Source organism: Carcharhinus amblyrhynchos, chromosome 1 (genome assembly GCF_965287045.1).
Source record: "Carcharhinus amblyrhynchos chromosome 1, sCarAmb.v2.hapA, whole genome shotgun sequence".
NCBI classification, from domain to species: domain Eukaryota; kingdom Metazoa; phylum Chordata; class Chondrichthyes; order Carcharhiniformes; family Carcharhinidae; genus Carcharhinus; species Carcharhinus amblyrhynchos.
The window spans coordinates 82,970,343-82,988,725 of record NC_137324.1 but is presented as its reverse complement, the minus strand read 5'-3'; the positions used below and the strand labels follow the sequence as shown (position 1 = coordinate 82,988,725).

General features: G+C 40.2%; 1 protein-coding gene across 4 annotated transcripts in view; it reads right to left on the bottom strand.

Moving 5' to 3' along the window:
- LOC145342511 (gamma-aminobutyric acid receptor subunit alpha-2-like) overlaps positions 1-12,839 on the bottom strand; it is a 235,753-nt gene extending 222,914 nt beyond the window's left edge. Inside the window, exons 1-2 of one of the 4 annotated variants that reach the window (XM_080188076.1) lie at positions 12,749-12,839; positions 10,419-10,506 (exon numbers count right to left, since the gene is read on the bottom strand). In XM_080188076.1, the coding sequence (XP_080044202.1) occupies positions 10,419-10,506; positions 12,749-12,764 (104 nt within the window). In that variant the 5' untranslated portion in view covers positions 12,765-12,839. The other 3 variants (XM_080188081.1, XM_080188095.1, XM_080188087.1) reach the window with 3 other exon arrangements.
- Positions 12,840-18,383: the final 5,544 nt, after the last annotated feature.

Genomic DNA, 18,383 nt, shown 5'->3' with positions numbered 1-18,383 from the left:
TTTAAAATTAGAAATATGTCTATCTCCCTCTTGAAACCATTCAATGATTCAGACTTCATCACGCTATGGGGTAGCACGTTCTAAAAATCCACAAAGGATGACACTAGTGGGAGTGTGTGTAGAACAGTCCTCTTATTGAACCTGGAGTATGAGGCAGAGGCATTGCTGGTGGAATTTCTCTTGCATTTACGTGTCACCAATACACAATCCAAGTCTCACTGCAATGGAGTATGGTGATAACAATTATAAACATAAAAAAGTTGATATTTACATTATACACCTCCCTACATCCTCATGAAAAACCTGATCCAACTATCAAGACGTGAACTAACAAAAAGCAATTATTCAGCTACAACCCATATATGTGTGGTGCAAAGACCATAGAACATAAGTGCAGTACAGGCCTTCCGGCCCTCGATGTTGCGCCGACTGTGAAACCAATCTAAAACCCATCTAACCTACACTATTCTAATATCCTCCATATGTTTATCCAATGACCATTTAAAATGCCCTTAACGTTGGCAAAAATATGACCAAAAATATACTTTTTATTCAAATGATATTGAATCATGAAGATTCAAATGAGCATTGACAGTGGGTTCACGCACTGCTGATCATCTCTGAAAAATTAACATTGCGTGAACCTTGAACTTTTTTAAAAACTCATTTATGGGATGTAGATGTTGCTAACTGCCCATGAACTGTTAAGTTTCCTTCCCTAAAGAATATTAATGAACATGATGGGTTTTTACAATAATTAACAATGGTTTCAGGCTCAAGAAACTTTTGATTCCGGATTCTTATTGAATTCAAATTTCACCATCTGCTGTGGTGGGGTTCAAACCTGGGTCCTCAGAGTATTACCCCGGATCTCTGGATTACAATCAAATTATTATACCACTACACCATCACCTCTCCAATCAGATCAGTCATAAGAACCTGATAGATCCTGTTTTATTTTCAGTCAACTTAATAGCTACATTATTACGTAGAAATCCTTAACTACTAACCAGATGTGGAAAAGTCTCTGGCTGTCTGCTATTCCAAGCAATTGCCCTGTCCTTTCCCATCCCAACATGCTTGTGTTTCAAGCTTGATTAGAAACCTTAAGAATGTTGTAACATTGAAAGGCTGATCCACAAAAGACACTTCATCTATGATTAATTGTGCCATCTCAAGACATTGCAGTTCCCTGAAATAAATCACTAATTATTGACAAAATGTGCGTATTTCAATTCTGTATGCATTATTTACAAAACCTGGTCTATTGACAATACACACACAGCTACAAAATATTATACTAATATTGCCTGTGGAAATTAAGAAAAAGCTCTGCTGTTAAGTTTTGAACGTAACGAGGCAGGAAAAAATGGGCAGAACATCATGCCTATATCCACATTTAGGCTCTTCAGAGGTCATTCTGAAACATTAGTGTTTGTTCCTGAACCAAAACGGCCAAGTAAATTTGCTGCCAAAACATCCCAGATTTACATAACTCACTTAAACTAATTATCTTTCAATAAATGCTCCAAGCCTACAGAAAGTAGCAGCAAAATATTGGAAATAGGCTAAAGTTTATACACACGCAAATGTGTTTCTTCATTCCAAAGATGTCAGCTCATTTTTTTCCAGCATTTTTCAAAAATAGAGAAATTTATGAAGATGACAATTCATTTGGTCACTTGTCATTTTCCAATTTTCATTTTCTAATACACCATTAGCTTCTCAGGAGTATGTTACAATTTTCAAGTAATAATTTATTTAAAAAGCACTTAGGAAAAAAATTCTTAGAACTGAGATGTATGTGGTCATGTTGTACTCATTTCTCAATCATAAAATGTTAACTAATTATTTAAGCAAATATCCTTTGAACCGGGATGCAGTTTAAAGCACCAATTTCAAGTCTTGTTTTTGTAAATCAATTTCGATCACTTCATCACTGTAAATATTCACCAGTGGCAAAGAAAATTGTTCCATTTGGTTTCGCCAGTTGAAATGAATGACGACAATAAGTGTCAAACATATCCAAAAGTATTTCAAAATAGATAGTTTGAGACAGGATTATAACTGAACCACATAAATGCAGGGACTGTTTAGTCGGTTTCCAGCAGCACGGTAGCACAGTACCCTGCTGCTTCACAGCTCCAGGTTCCTGGGTTCCATTCCCGGCTTAGGTCACTGTCTGTGTGAAGTTTGCACATTCTCCTCGTGTCTGCATGGGTTTCCTCCAGGTGCTCCGGTTTCCTCCCACAGTCCAAAGTTGTGCAGGTTAGGTTGACTGGCCATGCTTAGTGTCCTGAGATGTGTAATTTAGTGGGATTAGTGGGTAAATATGTAGGGATATGGGGGTATGGCCTCTGGTGGGATTGTGGTCAGTGCAGACTAGATGGGCTGAATGGCCTCTTTCTGTGCTGTAGGGTTTCTATGATTTCTATTTATAAGAAAGCAGCAAATCTGGATAAAAAGCATAAATGAAGCTTGCTAACATTCAAAAGAAGAAAAAGAATGCCCAAAATAGTTGTTAGCACAAATATCGAAACAAACAGAATGTTGGATAAAGATGAAATAAAAAACTTAAATTACATGAACAAGTAAATTGAATGGAAGTGGTGCCTGGGCAAATAAAACAAAGTTTACAATAAAGCATAGACACACACACACACACAAAATGTATACAATAATTTTCATCACACCAGAGTTTAAGGTCAGTGGCACAGGATGATGGTACTCAATGCTGGCCTCAAAGAAAGCAGTTTCCTATGTTGCTAACAGCAGTTTAAATCTGGTGCAATGTTTAGGGGTTAGCCTAGCATACAGGAACTATGTTGTCAGCAAACAGGAAAAAGCCAATCACAGTGAAGCATTCACAAACAGCTAAGCAGGAAGTTAACACACTTCGCATCCTTTACCTTTAAATACAATTTTTCGGATAACAGAATAAATGACTAGGATTGGAATAAAGTAGAAACTGAAATAAAGATGAACAAACTTTCAAAAAAATGGTTTTATTAGTGTCACAAGGTTTACATTAACACTGCAACAAAGTTGTGAAAAATCCCCTCAAATTATTATGGCGGTTTGATAGTCCACAAATATTAAATTAGTTTCTTGAATGAGGTATAATTACATCCCTTCCAACAGATTTTAAATTTTTTTTAAGGGTTTTTACAGCTAAACTAACAGCACAGGAATGGAGAACTCATCAATTCAATTAACAACCCATTGATTTCAGTTTAGGAATGACTTATCAGCACATCCTTTGGGGGGGCATAGGATTACTGACAGCAACTTCTGGGTATCCATGTTATTCTGTGCATTCATGGTTGCAGAAGTTGCTGTCAGTTTCGGTGAATTAATGACAGAGAATGTGATTATTAACACCACAATATCCTGGCCAATAACTATGGTTGATATCAGCTGCAGCCCAGTATTAATAAATATGATTTGCTCCGAATATCATTCAAAGCACCCATTGGATTTCAAAAGGAATGCAAATCAGATGGACTCTACGTACAGACAGGCAATCCATCTATGCTTTGTTGTTAAAATACTTTGGGACACTTTAAGATTATGAAAGATAATATATAAATAGGAGTCATTTAATTAAAGGCAAAAATATACTCCCATACTTTCTGAAATCCCAAGGAGTGCTTAAAAATGGAGGGAGTAGAATGATTTTCTGTAACTACAAATGCAACAGGAAACCATTTTTATTATCCTCTGGTGTCCATCGTGAAAGAAAGAATAATCCAGAACAAATGCCAAGTGGAAGTAAAACCTATCGATGAAGGATGGAGCAACACAATGGGGTATAAAGGAAGTCCTCTTCAGTAGTCATATGTCTTTTTTTTTTCCCCCTTTACGAAATGTGACCTGTTCATGGAGTAAAATGGATAAGCTGTGGATTGTGCTATGCATTAGAAAAGCTGGCAATGCACAATTTAAAAACAGACCAAAAATGGTGCAATTCTTTGATTAATTTAAGAAAGCAGATGAAGATTAATGATTATTTCTTATTTAACCAATCTCTGTTTTATACTAATGACATACTTAGATTATCCATGTACAATGTGTAACACAAGCAACATTCATTATATAACAAAACCATTGTACTAGCGAATTGGAATTAGCCTAGTAGGAAATCTGAAATTGTGCACTAAGATAAACAATTAACAGAAAAAAAAGCAATAAATTTTCTTTTCTACATCAGATAAGTCACTGTAACATAAAAGATAAGCCTTTTATGAATTAGTCACATATAGCGTTACAGCTGATTTTATATTGTTTGGATACTTGAGAGTATACCATAGTCAATACAGAAACACAACAAGGTCAGTGGACAATGCAATCCAACGACTTCATTAGGGATATCTTGTTATTTATGATGAAAATGCATAGTTTGAAAAATAAATTCTCCAACATTTCAACACGGTAATCCTACTAACACTACAAAACACTCCATTACATGTACACCTAATTTATATCTAAAAGACCCACTGTAAAATATCAAAGACTACAAAATTATGCACCAGTTGATAGCCTATGACAAATGCAAACAACCATGAGTGCAAGTTTTCATACAAAAGTAAAATCATTTTTATTTAACATTTCCCCTTGTATACAGATCTGTCTTACATTACTCTGGGCCCTACTGTAGCAACAGGCAATCCTGGTCTAAATCGCACCTTCGGAAGGAAATTTTCAACTGAGTCCACACAGAATTATCCTCATCAAATGATGGCTCATAAATTCGAGGTATACGCAAGCAGCAAAGCCTCAACATCATAACTGGATTCAAAACAATACTGCTTTTCATCAAGAATTCCAGTTCTTTCACAAATATGTCGTACAATCTCTCGTTTACAACAGGATCATAACACTTGATTTAATGCTTGCATCAACAGTTGGTTAAGAAGTTCTACTTTACTGCATTCATTGATTCCATGCGTAATTCTTGTTTTCAAGTATCATAGATGTTCACTATTTTATGTAATTGGATAACCAGCTTATATTTAGAGGTTTACTTTTATTGTTCCAAACACCTGAGCTCAGTATTGTCAGAGTTTTGACTGTAGCAAGTGTCTAGCATAGACTATGTGGAATGAAAAATCAGCCCAGATCTTTCATTCTCTAGGTTGTCGGAAACAGAACATATTTCACAAGTTATGCTTTGGCATCCCTCAGAATTCCTGGCACAATAACCCCATGGAAACTGTCTGGGGAGTTTGAACTTCTGTGATGGATGATTCTCCCGTTTGAGACCCTCCAAAAGGTCTCTGATTCTGAGTTAGAGTCGAAATCTTCAGACAGTTCCAACTTAATTAGCTGGACAGTTACCTAGGAAGCTTTAGGCAGAAAAATCCTAGTCTAACTCCTTTAACATCTGACTCCAACCTTCACCACCCAACTCCACTGACCTCTGATGTGACAATGCCTCCTAACCCAACTACCTACCTCACTCATCTATCCAATTTTCATCATTACCATGTACCCATACACTGTTGTTTAAATATCTCATGGCTTTTCAGTATGTTTGTGAACACTTAACAGAATATGGCAGCTAGGGCCATAAAGAAAGGTGGGGGAGGTTGGTGGCGGGGGTGGTGGAGTGGATCTTCTCCTGAAAATCCAGTGCCATGAAGAAGCAGTTCAGTTGAAGAACACTTTACATTTCTGAAGACGACTGGTTTGGGAGACTGGTCAGAAATGCAGAGCTCTGTCAAGATGCAGAAAAGTAGAAGTGGAATGACAATCTGATGGTGATTGCTGCACCTTGAAAGATTTGAACCCACTATTTCAGTTACTCTGCATGCATTCTTTGGTTCTTCTTGAAATTGCTGAACAGGCAAATGCAACGTTTAAACACATGGTTCAATTAGTTGGACCAATAGTGCATGGACCTTCAGTTAAATAAAATACTGTGGATGCCGGAAATGTGAAATAAAAACAGAAAATGCTGGAAAACTAAGCAGATCCAGCAGCATTTGTGGAAGGAGAAACAGAGTTAACATTTTCTGTCTTGCTTTGAAGAGTCATATTGGACTCGAAACGTTAACTCGGTTTTTATCTCCACAGTTGCTGCTGGAACTGATGAGTTCCTCCAGCACTTAGATTTTCAGTGCTTTTGTATATGTAATATACAAAATTTGGGCACACCCATTGAATAGATTCAGTTGAGAATACAAAATATTTGATTGTGAATTAGAAGCATACAATGGTTATGACATGGATGCAAGCCCAGCGCAGGAGGCCAATTGCCTCATGTGTCTGGGCTGGCTGCCTTTAACAGAAGATCAGTGAGTGCCACCACTCCACCATTCCCCTAGCTCTGCAATTGTTTCACTTCAGGTGCTGATGAGACAGTGTACTAATCAAGTAGTTTAAATGTCATAAACTGTAAAGTAAAACTTACGTGGTTTACCTTCATCACAAGTCACTTTAAATTTACAGGCTAGTAAACTTTTGATCCTTTGTAACAACTATATCATCACTATATGACCACTTCATTTGACGTTGTAAGTTTGATTTAATTAGCACAAAGTCAGCAACATTGCAAAGGCTACAATGTAAGAATTTCTAAGCATCTGACATATTGATAGGAATTCCAAAAACATCCTGTCTAATTCAGTCTTGAATTATATCCAGGGCTACTTTTTTTTAAGTAAATAAGTCAAATTCTATTTCTATTGAACAGAAAATTTGGAATTCTTAAATCAATATTTCGGAAATGACGTTCAGTGCTTCTCACAAATTATAATTAGGCTTACATTTTTATGACAATTAACATATAAAATTCCATTTTTGGACAAAACAGTGCACTATCTTCTGGAAGTTCTGGGATCATACTCCCAAAATCTCAGAAAATGAACTGTGATAACATCACAATTCCAGACTTCTTTAAAAAAAAAGAAAATTACAAATCAATGGGCTTGATTATATCCCCATGCCACCACCCCCCACCCCATAGCTCACATTTATTACCTTTATGCTACTGTGATAGCAGGCAGCTGAACACACTGAAGATTTACATGCATTTTCTTTTTGTAATTTTGACCCATATTTTCAAACCTCAAATTTTGATACAATATGAAAAAAAAACAACACAATCCTCTAGCAAGATTTGCCATACAATTGCAAATTGTTTTTATTTGATAGCAATTGAATCTGTAACGCACACTTCTAAGTTGTATTTGATATACGAACGCAACTAAAATGATCAGCAATTTTTTTGCTAGAGGTTTCAAAATAATCTAATTAAATAAATAGTCACCAATGAATGCAATTATTTTGACAAATGAGAAGTTGTTTTGACTTTTGATACTTGTGGTTCACTATCTATCAATCCACCAAAACGGAATGATTTCTTTCAAAGCCAGATTGAAAGAAGGGCACCAGATGTCATATAAACTTAATAGCATTAGTCTTTTCTCATTGCTCAGTGACATTCAGTAGTGGGCACATGACTTCTAGAAAATACCATCAACCAACTGTGTCAATAATTCTTTTTGACACATGGTTACTAGCTGTACCATGCCATGTAAGATTTAACTTCAAAAGTTACACGATAAAATAATTGCAAAGTTATCATTTAACTGGCAACTGCAAGATTTATTTAATTCTTGTTATTAAGCTGATTTTTCCACGCTATTATGTACTTCAGATCTTAACTCTAGACTGCTGCTGATGGATCTTCTTCAAAGAAAATAATGAAGTCATGACAATGCTGAATGCTTCTGGAATATTTATAATATACTGTTTGCATTGATCATGTTGAATACATTTTTTAATCTGTATGCAAAAAAAAGCTCTAAAAGGAAAAATAATGGAGAGTGCTGTTTGTCATAGCATCAGGATGTGCCAAAACACAGGCTTGTTTCGCCCACAGATTCAGTGGGTGGATGCCGTATGTCAGGCATGAACGACTGCAGCAGAGTTCACAAGACAATGATTTTGACTTTTGCATATCTTGATTTTTTTCATTTATTAGCCTTATATTGCATCTATCATTACGGTAAATATAACTATACATTTACTATATTCCATATAATTGGAAACATTAAAAAATTAACGCTGCTCATTAAAGCAAAGAGCAGAAGTACTTTTCTTTAAACATACAATCAACATAACTGAAGTCAGAATGCAGGCCTACTTTATATTTTTAAAAATACAACAGTAATTGCGAATGAAAACTTCACAGCACCAACTAGCCCTGATGCACATTTAACAGACTTAAATGTCACCAATAATTCGGACTGCTAATTATGATATGCGAGTGTATCAAAAACCCTGCCACTGAGAAATCTAGCACGATTCCTCTGCATCAGTTCTGACACAGCATCCCAACCAAAGAATTAACCTGTCTTTCACATTCAGATGTGAATTGACCTGCTATGCATTAAAAGCATTTTCTATTTTTATTTCACAATCCCACAGCTGGTGTGTGAATTATTTATATATACTATATAGAGAAAATATATCTACGATTATGATGCACAGCTATCTGATATTCTGAATGGACATTCCCATTGAAGGAGTTGTATTTGAAAAACTAATAACCAAACATACTGTCAATTAGCAATGAAGGTGATAAACATAATGTTTATTATACAAGACTGGTTTTATTAAACATATAGCAAGTAGTTAGCAGTTGTATTTTGTTTGCTGCAATGTTCAGGATTAGATACATGCCATAGAGACTCACAACCCCCATGTGCAGTTTCAATCAACCTTTTATAAAGTTCTCAAGCTCCATCTATCAACTTGTTTTGGGTCTCTGATTTAGGATTTATCCATCAACAAGGCAACAGCAGCAAGCACAGCTCTTCAATTTCCAAGCCCACAAAAGTAAAATGGGACATATGGAGGATAGTAAAAACAAGAGTCACCCACATGGGTCATAATTGGGATATCCCTACCTTACCACCCATTGTGAAAATGGTCAGCCATGCCATAAAAGGTAGTTGAGAAATCACAAAAATCATACTGCTCAAATCAAACAAAGGAGAAAAGATAATTTTAGAAAGTTTATTTGAGTGGATGATTTACTCTTTACCTTTTATTCCTACAGAAATAATTTGGATTATGCAAGAAACACCAGAGGAAATCTTTTCATAACAATCCCTAACACACAAAACACAAGAACATTTCCCTCAGTTTTTAAAAAAGTGATCTTGAGATTGTTCCATTTATATCTGATGCACAAGGCAAGTTTAGAAACATCATATTTAAATACAGATTTCTAAATTAACTTTTAATGATTTGACCTACAGTTTTATGATTTTTTTTAAAAACTCAGCTTAACAGCTGACTAACTTTGTTTATTTATCCGAACTGATCTTGCTAAAACATCAACACTAACTGGTATCATCATGACCCCTGAAAAAGTTTTATAACTACTATAATACAAATGCATTATTTTGCTGATATGTTCAAATAGTTTTCCCGTAAGCAGACATTATTTTAAATACCTACAACCAACCAAGCAGTTTTCACAGTTTTAACCAATAAGACCCTTGCTCATTGAAGCAGCAACAATGGTTCTTTTTGCTGAAGCTGTGCGCTAACTCCACCTAGAGGTTTTAAATGAGTAGCAGCTATTTGTTTCTCAGTGAACTAAAGTGAAAACCACCTGATTATTATTTCTATAAACCATAGTTATTAACAGCTGAATAATTTTCCAAATTTCACTGGATTAAAATGCACTTTTTTCCATTTTCTTCAAATAACCACAAGCTTTATTCATACCAGCCATTTTGAAATTTCAACATGGCTGTTTAACAGAGCCTTTTACTTCAAAACCTCCAATATTTTCTAGTTCTCCTGAAACAAGCAACTGAGTCTACTATCATTTACACATTAATACAGGACATTACAATTAACAAGTTCTACTGTAAGCCTGTGTGTGAACTAAATTAATTCATGCTTCACAAATGCATGCCACATTATTGACCATTCCCTCTTTAACAGGGAAACACACCTCAGTAATTCAGAGAACTAGACCCATCTCCCTACTTTTCAGATTTCAGTGTCGCTTTTGATCAACTCTATCAATTGTTTTTATTTAAAGCATGTTATGCCTCATGAAGATATGCAAAATAAATAGGATTTTGGTGGCCATTCGCCAAGGCACACTGACATTTTTCACTCCTTTCCAAAAGGCAGGTTCAACGCTGGATTAAGAAAAGCACACAAGTGCAGGGAACAGAAAATGCATTTAAAACAATAATTTATCGCAGCTTTTGACTGAAGTGGCCATGGCGGAAACAATACAGATGTATTTTTTATAATCTAAGATTGGAAATTGCTTATATCTGAAGCTGGGCATGTTCCCTCTTACTTGACACAACTGAAGTTTATAAAAAGGTTAGGTAGGAAGCCATAGGTGAAAAATGTTTAATATTCATCACTCCTCTACTCACCCGGCTAGCCAGGAGATCACCAACGCCAGACTAATCAGGGCTGACGGCAGAAATTTGTTCATGGTCAGGTTTCTCTTCATGGCTGCTTCTTTAAAAAAAAGTTAAAAACAGTAAAGCTATAGAATAAGGAAAGCAGCAGGACTGCATAAACCGCTACAAGTGTCGGAATCATACTCGTTAGCTTACACTGACTTCAGTACCGAACGCTAAATTGATGTGACAAAGCCTATCTTACCACAGGTCAGTTGTATGATCCACAAAGTACTAGAGCATTTTTTCCCCCAAGTGATGCATTCGGAAATAGAAAGCGAGCGTTTTAAATCAGATGCATTTTTTACATTTATATTAACATATGCAGGGGATGATATTTGAAGCACTATTTTGGAGGTTTGCTGTTATAAAGCCATTGCAATATTAAGAGACTTTAGGACAATTGCACATCTGTCTAATTGCAGCCAAACAGCCTGGCTTTTACAAATCTTACACCGGTCGCGATGCTAAAGCTCCGAACGATTGCAGCCAGCAGATTATTTTTCCTCAGAACACCAAGTGTGCAACTGGGCGAGCGCAAGGCGGAGGGTGAGATAGTTTCCCCCTTTACTGAGTGAGTGTTGTTGCCAGCTGAGGACCGGGGCGCTCGCGACTCTTACCTGGGTGCCCGAGGGAGGTGGCGGTGGGGGGGGAGGGAGGAGGGGCTCCGAGCCTCCCGCTGAAGCTGAGGCGGCTGCAGTCCGCCGGCACGCCAGGGAAAGCCCTGAGCCGGGAAAGTTGGCTTGCTCCGAGTGCGATGCTGCAGCGGCAGCGGGCGACAGCCAAGTGCGCGCGCCACGCCGCCGCCTCGGGGCCGCGCGCTCATCCGGGAGCGCGCCTCTCTCGCGCGCGCGCGCGCACCCCGCTCTATGCTGACACAACCCCCGGCGACGCTAATTTATGCTGATCCATCGTGGCACCCAAGTGATGAGCGTCCACTACCCTTAACCTGCATCGAATTGCTGGAGGAGCGCCTCTCACACACTGTCCCGGGCCATTCCAGACATACACCCTGTCCACAGCACTCCGCGAGGTCTTAGTGCCTGCTCATTGTAAACCAGCAGCGCCCACCCACACAGCAAACACACCCACCAAACCCACTCCCACCAAACACAACCACACCCACCACGCCCACTTCAACCAAACATACCCACTCACACCAAACAACTACGCCCACCCACTCAACACTCACACCAACCAAATACACTCATACCAACCTACCCACTCACACCAAACACAACCATACCCACACCAACCCACTCACCAAACCCACCCAGTCCAACCAAACACTCACACCAACCAAATACACTCATACCAACCTACCCACTCACACTAAACACAACCATACCCACACCAACCCACTCACCAAACCCACCCAGTCCAACCAAACACACCCACCGAAGTGAAACTGCACCCACCCTTACAAACAATTAAACTAAATACTCGCAGCCACATAAGCCACCTACCACATTAGCCATTCACTTCAACTCAACACATAAACACCCATCCCAACGAAACCCATCACTCGCCCAAACCGCCCACCCCAGCTTACCACAATGCCTAAACCATATGCACCACCCACTCCATTTAAACGTACCTACACACATCAGCCATACAACCCAACTAAGGTCTCCCTCCCACATACACCTAACAACTCAAATAAATGCACCTCCTTAAACAAATCTCCTGCCACATAGGTCACCCACTACAACTAAAGACACCCACCCCAGTTAAGCATATAACCGCCCACATAGAGCGTCCACCCCAACGCCGCCGTCCAACACTCCCACTCACATAAACTGCCCACCTCAGCTTACCATAGTGTCTGATCTACTTAAACCACCCACATCAACAGAGCATGCCCATCCACAATTAGCCCAGTGTCCGGACCAACAGCCCCCTCGCCCCGCTAAACACTCCTACCCACATAAACCATCCATTGACATGAACAGCCACCCCAACTAAACACACCACCCACATAAACTGCCCACCCTAACTTAGCCCAGTGTCCGGACCAAACCACCCGCACGGCTAAACACTCCCACCCACGTAAACCTCACAACTCAATTAAAGGCACCCAGCCAAATAAACCACCTACCACATAAGCCACCAGTTTCAACTAAACATTCCCATCCACATAGCTCACCCACCCCAACTAAACCCACCTACCCAGCACTAAAAATCACCCAATCACATAAAACACCCGCTTCTCAAACACAGCTTCCCAACCACATAAACACAAACACGCTAGCTAAACATCGCCCCCCGCCCCATAAACCAGCCACGCCAGTTAAACACACCTTCTCCTCCACCCATGGGAAGCCCATGTGAATTGAGCTAATATTTAGTCGCCTCACTGCCTCTTCCACTGTTAATTTAGGATAACTAGTAATATTTCTTCAATGATCTGTTGGCACAATTGTTGCCGTTGTGTAGCGATATGCTGGGTTTGGCGTTGCTGTGTTATCGTCAGTCCATTGTGTGTATTTTTACATGTAAATACAATGTGTGCTCCTTTCTTGGAAGATGATGATTTGCTTCTGGCGTCTGCTCCGTACACCCCACAAACACACGACAGAAAGCAGGATGTCAATCCAGTCGCTTTAGTATTCATTTCAATCGCTGTCACTCTGCTCCCTATTCTCAGCGATTCCTTTCTGGTTTTCCCAAAGAATCATCCAGGGACCTTTGATCGTTTCCGTTGCAGCTGTCACTTCGTTTACTTGTACCTTGGATTTTTCTTCCATCACATTTAAAAATACTTTAATAGGCAAATTATTTGTTTTAATTTGTAGATTGTGATTATTTACTGTAACTAATGTGCGCTTGTTTGATATTTATGAGTATATTTTATGTCAGATTTTATTTGTCCGTATTTATGTCCGTCTTTGTCCGAACACTTTCATCTGCTTGATTTTGTCTTGTGCGGAAGGCAAGGAATAGCTGGATACTTACAATCATTAAAACGAGTGACCTGATATGCAAAACATCCTAATCAATAAAGTGATTCGCTGCTTTTTTAACCTACTTTCTAATCTGATTCACAGCACTTAACGCCAGTATAAAGCACTTCAAGTTATACAGATCAGTCATTTAAATTCTGCCTATGTACACTTCCAATGAATAATTAAACGCCTGTATTTTCACAGCCTCCCTTGACAAGGAAGATAGAGAAACTGCAGAAGAGCAGAGCAAAGATTGTGAACGCGCATTAACTGTTATTACAACACTAACATGTTCCGCGCCTTTTTTTTATTCCTGGGCTAGTTTCCATTGCTGCATGAATATTAGATAAATGCGGTGCATTATATTATTTCAACTCATTGTTTGCAGTGCCTTTTGTCCTTATGAGTTAAATATCTGTTTATAATTGCATTTTGTCCAATTTGCAGATAATGTGCATTTTATGAAACCAAATTAATAGAATAATAAATGTTTAACTTTAAAAATATGTATAGTTAAATAACGTTTGTCATTTTGACACATTCTTAAAGAACCTGACTTAATGTGACATTCAACAAAAGCCAAAAGCTCCTAATATTTCAATCTGAATTGCTCTTTCATTATTTTCTGGCACATTAAACTTAAAGATGTCAGTAATAAACTTTCTGTAGTGCAACCTGCTACATTTTCGTGAGAAGGCAAACATAATGGAGTTGCCTAGGCAACTGTGGAAAATGGGAGCTTTAAACATGACAGACATTGTGGTCAATAGGCAAATGTGTATTCCCTATACCAAATTTACACATCTAAAATTATTAACTACAATGCAACAAATGCACATTGGATAAACCGATGTGCGTTCCCATTCTATATCAGTCAACAAAGCCTCTCAGAATTATATGCCCCTTTGCAATGGATTTTTCAGGGTTTGCAGATACAAGTTTCTCTGTAAACAATCACACAATTGTATTTTTTTTTATCGTGATTTGGTTTAATCTAGACTTAGTCATTTTGAATGAGTTTTCAGAGTTGATTAGTGGTGCTAGCTCCCCACTGTTTTTTCACCAAGGTGTTCGTTCTTATCATGTAAGTTTACGCAACCATTCAGCTATTGATCGTAAGAGGCATTCGGAGACAAACCCAAACCTATCCCCCTCTGGAATCAATATTTTCAAGAGAAGATCTAGTGACCAACAATACGTACCCCATGTTATGATGTTTTCCTAGAAAAGAGTGGATTAGTTCCTAAGATAATCCAAAGTTGCAACTGTTCTTACAGTGGGGCAGTTTGAACTTTCCAGTCTTGTAATATAGCCAGAAATGCCTTGGAAGGAGGAAGAGCAGGGCATTTAACAATTTTATAAATCAGTAACTAATATTTTTATAATTGTACAAAGGTATTGGGGAAATATTCGGAACAAAAATGTTCCCAGCAGCCCCCACCTCATCTTCCCCAACCCTCAGAATTTCCTTTCCCTTTAAGTAGAATTTTTAAAGTGTTTCTTGTCAAATTTGTTTCAAATAAATCCACAGAAAGTAATGATCAGTAATTATTTTACTTACATGTGGAAAAGTTAAAGCAGAAAGATCTATGTTAGGAATCTTGATCTGACATGAACAAAAAAGCTGCACTGATTTCTTGGTGATTTAGAACATCCCTGTTGCTTTGTGATAACAAGGATTGAATCAGTTCACTTGAAGCAGTAGCATGCAAAATCTATTTGTTTTCAGCTTATAGACTCAAAATTATAAATAAAACTACAACCCTCCCTCCTCCTCTAACCTAAAAGAGAGAGAGACGGGCTCTGACTGAGAGCAGGTAAGTTTGTTTTTGTTTTTGAGTGTGCTGTAAGGGCTTTGGCTCACAGGGCCAAAGAGATAAGGGTGAGGCAAGGTAAGTTGTAAGTTTTTTTTAACTTTTTCCTCTGGGTTACTAAAAAGGGGCAAGTATGGGTGTGAGGCCAGTATGTTGTTGCCAGTGCAACATGTGGGAGGTCTTGGAGGCTCCTGGTCTACCAGACATCCACACCTGTGCTCGGTGTGTGGAGCTGCAGTCCCTACGGAACCAGGTTAAGGAGCTGCAAATGCAGCTCGAGGACCTTCGGCTCATTAGAGAGAGTGAGGAGATAATTGACAGGAGCTATCAGCAAGTAGTCACACCAGGGCAACGGGAAGAAAGCACGTGGGTAACTATTAGGAAGGGGAAACCTCAGGTGATGGAGAGCACGCCGGTGGATGTCCCCCTTCAAAATAAGTACTCCTGCCTGAGTACTACTGGGGGCGACAGCTCATCCAAGGGAGGCAGCAGTGGCCAGGTCTCTGGAGCTGAGCCAGTATGTCAAAAAATTAAAAAAGAGAGCAGAAAGGTAGTACTAATAGGGGACTGAACAGTGAGGGGGCGCGGACAGGCGTTTTTGTGGACGTAGACATGAGTCGTGGATGGTGGTTTGTCTCCCTGGAGCTGGGATCCGGGATGTTTCTGGGCGTGTCCCAGACATCCTGAAAGGGGAGGGTGAGGAACCGGAGGTTGTATTGCATATAGGTACTGCTGACGTAGGCAAGAAGAGGGAGGCAGTCATGAAAAGGGACTATAGGGAACTGGGTAGGCAGCTGAGGAAGAGGAAAGCGAAGGTAGTAATCTCAGGATTGCTGCCTGTGCCATGGGAGAATGAGGGCAGGAATGGAATGAGGTGGAGGCTGAATGCGTGGCTGAGGGACTGGAGCAGGGGGCAGGGATTTCGGTTCCTAGATCATTGGGACCTCTTTAGGGGCAGGTGTGACCTGTACAATAAAGACGGGTGGCACTTGAATCCCAGGGGGACTAATATCTTGGTGAAAAGACTGGCTAGGGCTACTGGGGGGACTTTAAACTCGAAAGGATGGAGGGAGGGAATAGTGATGGGGAGACTGGGGCCAAGGAGGTTAGCTCCCAGGTAGGGAAGGACTGCAGGCGGTATGAGAGGGAGGTTAGACAGGTGGTGGAGAGGGGATATGTCCAGACTGAGGGGCTGAAGTGTATCTATTTTAACGCCAGGAGTGTAGTAAATAAGGTAGATGAGCTTAGGGCGTGGATTGCTGCTTGGGAATGTGATGTGGTGGCCATTACGGAGACTTGGATGTCTCAGGGACAGGACTGGGTACTTCAGGTGCCAGGATTCAGATGCTTCAGGAAGGACAGGGAGGGAGTCAAAAGAGGTGGTGGAGTGGCACTGTTGATCAGGGACAGTGTCATGGCTGTAGAGAAGGAGGATGCCGTGGAGGGACTGTCTACGGAGTCTCTGTGGGTGGAAGTTAGGAACAGCAAAGGGTCGATAACTTTGCTGGGTGTATTCTATAGGCCACCCAATAGTGACAGGGAAGTTGAGGTGCAGATAGGGAAACAGATCCTAGAGAGATGTAGAAATAACAGAGTTGTCGTGATGGGAGACTTCAATTTCCCAAACATCGATTGGAATATCCCAAGGGTAAGGGGTTTGAACATAAGAACATAAGAACATAAGAAATAGGAGCAGGAGTAGGCCATCTAGCCCTTCGAGCCTGCCCCGCCATTCAATAAGATCATGGCTGATCTGTTGTGGCTCAGTTCCACTTTCCCGCCCTCTCCCCATAACCCTTAATCCCCTCTCTTATCAAGAACCCATCAACCCGCTTCTTAAAAATATTTAGCGAGGCAGCCTCCACCACTTCAACGGGCAGAGAATTCCAGAGATTCACCACCCTTTGAGTGAAGAAGTTCCTCCTCAACTCCGTTCTAAACCGCCTCCCCTTTATCTTGAGGCTGTGCCCCCTAGTCCTACTGTCTTTTTTGAGCGGGAAGAGTCTCTCCACCTCTATCCTATCCATCCCATTCATCATCTTATACGTCTCAATGAGATCTCCCCTCATTCTTCTAAACTCTAACGAGTACAAGCCTAGTTTATTCAGCCTCTCCTCATAGGTCAATCCCCTCAACTCCGGTATCAGCCTAGTAAACCTCCTCTGCACTCCCTCCAGGGCCAAAATATCCTTGCGCAGGTGCGGCGCCCAAAACTGCACACAGTACTCCAGCTGCGGCCTCACCAATGCCCTATACAGCTGCAGCAAGACCTCTCTACTTTTATATTCAATCCCCCTCGCTATGAAGGCCAGCATCCCATTCGCCTTCCTGACCACCTGCTGCACCTGCAAGCTGGGTTTTTGCGACTCATGCACAAGGATGGGGAGGAGATTGTTAGGTGTGTTCAGGAAGGTTTCCTGACACAGTACGTGGATAAGCCTACGAGAGGAGAGGCTGTACTTGACCTGGTACTGGCAAATGAACCAGGACAGGTGACGGATCTCTCGGTAGGAGAGCATCTTGGGAATGGTGATCATAATTCTATCTCCTTCACAATTGCATTGGAACGAGATAGGATCAGGCAGGCTAGGAAGGTGTTTGTCTGGAGTAAGGGGAAATACGAAGACGTCAGGCAGTTAATTGGACAAATAAACTGGAAGGAGGCATTCTTGGGGAAAAGTACCGAAGGAAGGTGGCGGATATTCAAGGAATGTTTGTCTGAAGCTCTGCACGACAATGTTCCGATGAAACAAGGAGGTTTTGGTAGGTCGCGGGAACCGTGGTACACGAAGGCTGTGGTGAACCTAGTCAGGAAGAAAAGGAAGGTGTACAAAAGGTTCAGGGAGCTAGGAGATGTTAAGAATCTAGAGGAGTATATGGATTGTAGAAAGGAGCTTAAAAGGGAAATTAGGAGAGCCAGAAGGGGTCATGAGAAGGCCTTGGTGGGTAAGATTAAGGAGAATCCCAAGGCCTTCTATAAATATGTGAAAAGTAAAAGGATGAGAAGAGAAGGGATAGGACCTATAAAAGGTGAAGGGGGAAAGGTCTGTGTGGAACCAGAAGAAATGGCAGAGGTGCTTAATGAGTACTTTGCCTCAGTATTCACGGTGGAAACGGATCTGGGAGATTTTGCTACAGGTTTGCAGCAGATGGAAAAGATTGAGTATGTGGATATT